Source organism: Cynara cardunculus, unplaced genomic scaffold (assembly GCF_001531365.2).
Source record: "Cynara cardunculus var. scolymus isolate 2C unplaced genomic scaffold, CcrdV1 Un_Scaffold_645, whole genome shotgun sequence".
Taxonomy (NCBI): Eukaryota; Viridiplantae; Streptophyta; class Magnoliopsida; order Asterales; family Asteraceae; genus Cynara; species Cynara cardunculus.
Window position 1 is genome coordinate 119,091 of NW_020200599.1, and position 1,102 is coordinate 120,192.

General features: G+C 45.3%; 1 protein-coding gene across 5 annotated transcripts in view; it reads left to right on the forward strand.

The window, feature by feature from the left end:
- The window catches only part of LOC112501864 (probable translation initiation factor eIF-2B subunit delta), a 12,404-nt gene continuing 11,302 nt past the window's right edge, over nucleotides 1-1,102 (forward strand). For all 5 annotated transcript variants that reach the window (XR_003067577.1, XM_025105601.1, XM_025105602.1 and 2 more), the window contains exon 1: nucleotides 1-629. Coding sequence is in view for 4 of the 5 variants with exons in the window: in XM_025105601.1 (XP_024961369.1) it covers nucleotides 170-629 (460 nt within the window). In the remaining variant the exon portion in view is untranslated. The remainder of the gene's footprint in view (nucleotides 630-1,102) is intronic.

Here is a 1,102-nt window from a genome sequence, read left to right on the forward strand (position 1 = left end):
TGCCCCTGTAAATTGTCAAAAACCCTTGGATTCAAAACCTCCGGTATCGATTTACTAATGGCGTTTTTGCCTTTCCACCATTGATTCGTCATCCCAACATCATAATTCTACATTTTATTTATGGAAAATTCACCACCGCCACCGCCGCCGTTGTAACTAATCATTGCCGATGGAGCCTCGCCGACCGTCCCGGGTGATCGATCCCAAAGTCAGGAAGGTCGGCTTCTTCACTCCTGGTCCACCTCCAGATCGCACCAGGTCGGGGCCGGCTGCTACCACCCCCACTCGCAATCAGTCTCCAGTCTCCAATTCCCTTTCTCCCGTCATGATACCCCCGGCTCGCCATGCGTCTGATAACTTGTCTCGTGCGGTTGGCATGCCTGTTCCGGTGGCTTCTCAATTGCATGCGCATCCGCCGGCGGATAGCTTGCAAGTCGGGAGCTATACACCGTCTGATTCCGTTATCAGCGCATCTCCGACTCGATCGCCGTCGAGCCGGATTGGCCTCGATGGAGAGTTCTCTGAGGATTCTATTAATTGGATGAAGCGGAGCAATTCCGGAAGAATCTCGGCTGCTCGTCCTACAGGAGGCCCTGATTTGAAACAATCAGTCGAAGCATTGATTAATGGTAATTTGAAATAAGAAGTACCTATCTTGTTCAAATTTACTGTGGTGATTATCTGGCAAAGCTGGTTTTGTATTAGGGTTGAAGAGAGTTTACATGCTTAAATAAATCGTTAGCAAAATAGGACCTCATGAAAAAACAGTGTTTACTCTCAAGTCTCGACTGCTTACATGTTTGTTCAAAATATTGTGAAGTGGGTAATAAAATGCAATATTACATATCTTATTGCCTGCTTGTACACACCTTCACATTTCTTTGTGCACAAGCGGGGTTTAAGATAAGGTGTGCATACATCCTTCCCCTCCCAGGCCCTAATCTCGAGTAGTATATATTGGTTGGTTTGGTTTGGGTTGTAAATGCATGTTTCTTTCAAATCATTATGAAAAGCCATGTTCTGTAAGCGCAGGAGTACAAAATCTTCACGATGTGAGCTCTAAATTTTCTTGTTTATCACCAATTCATGCAATTATCTAATT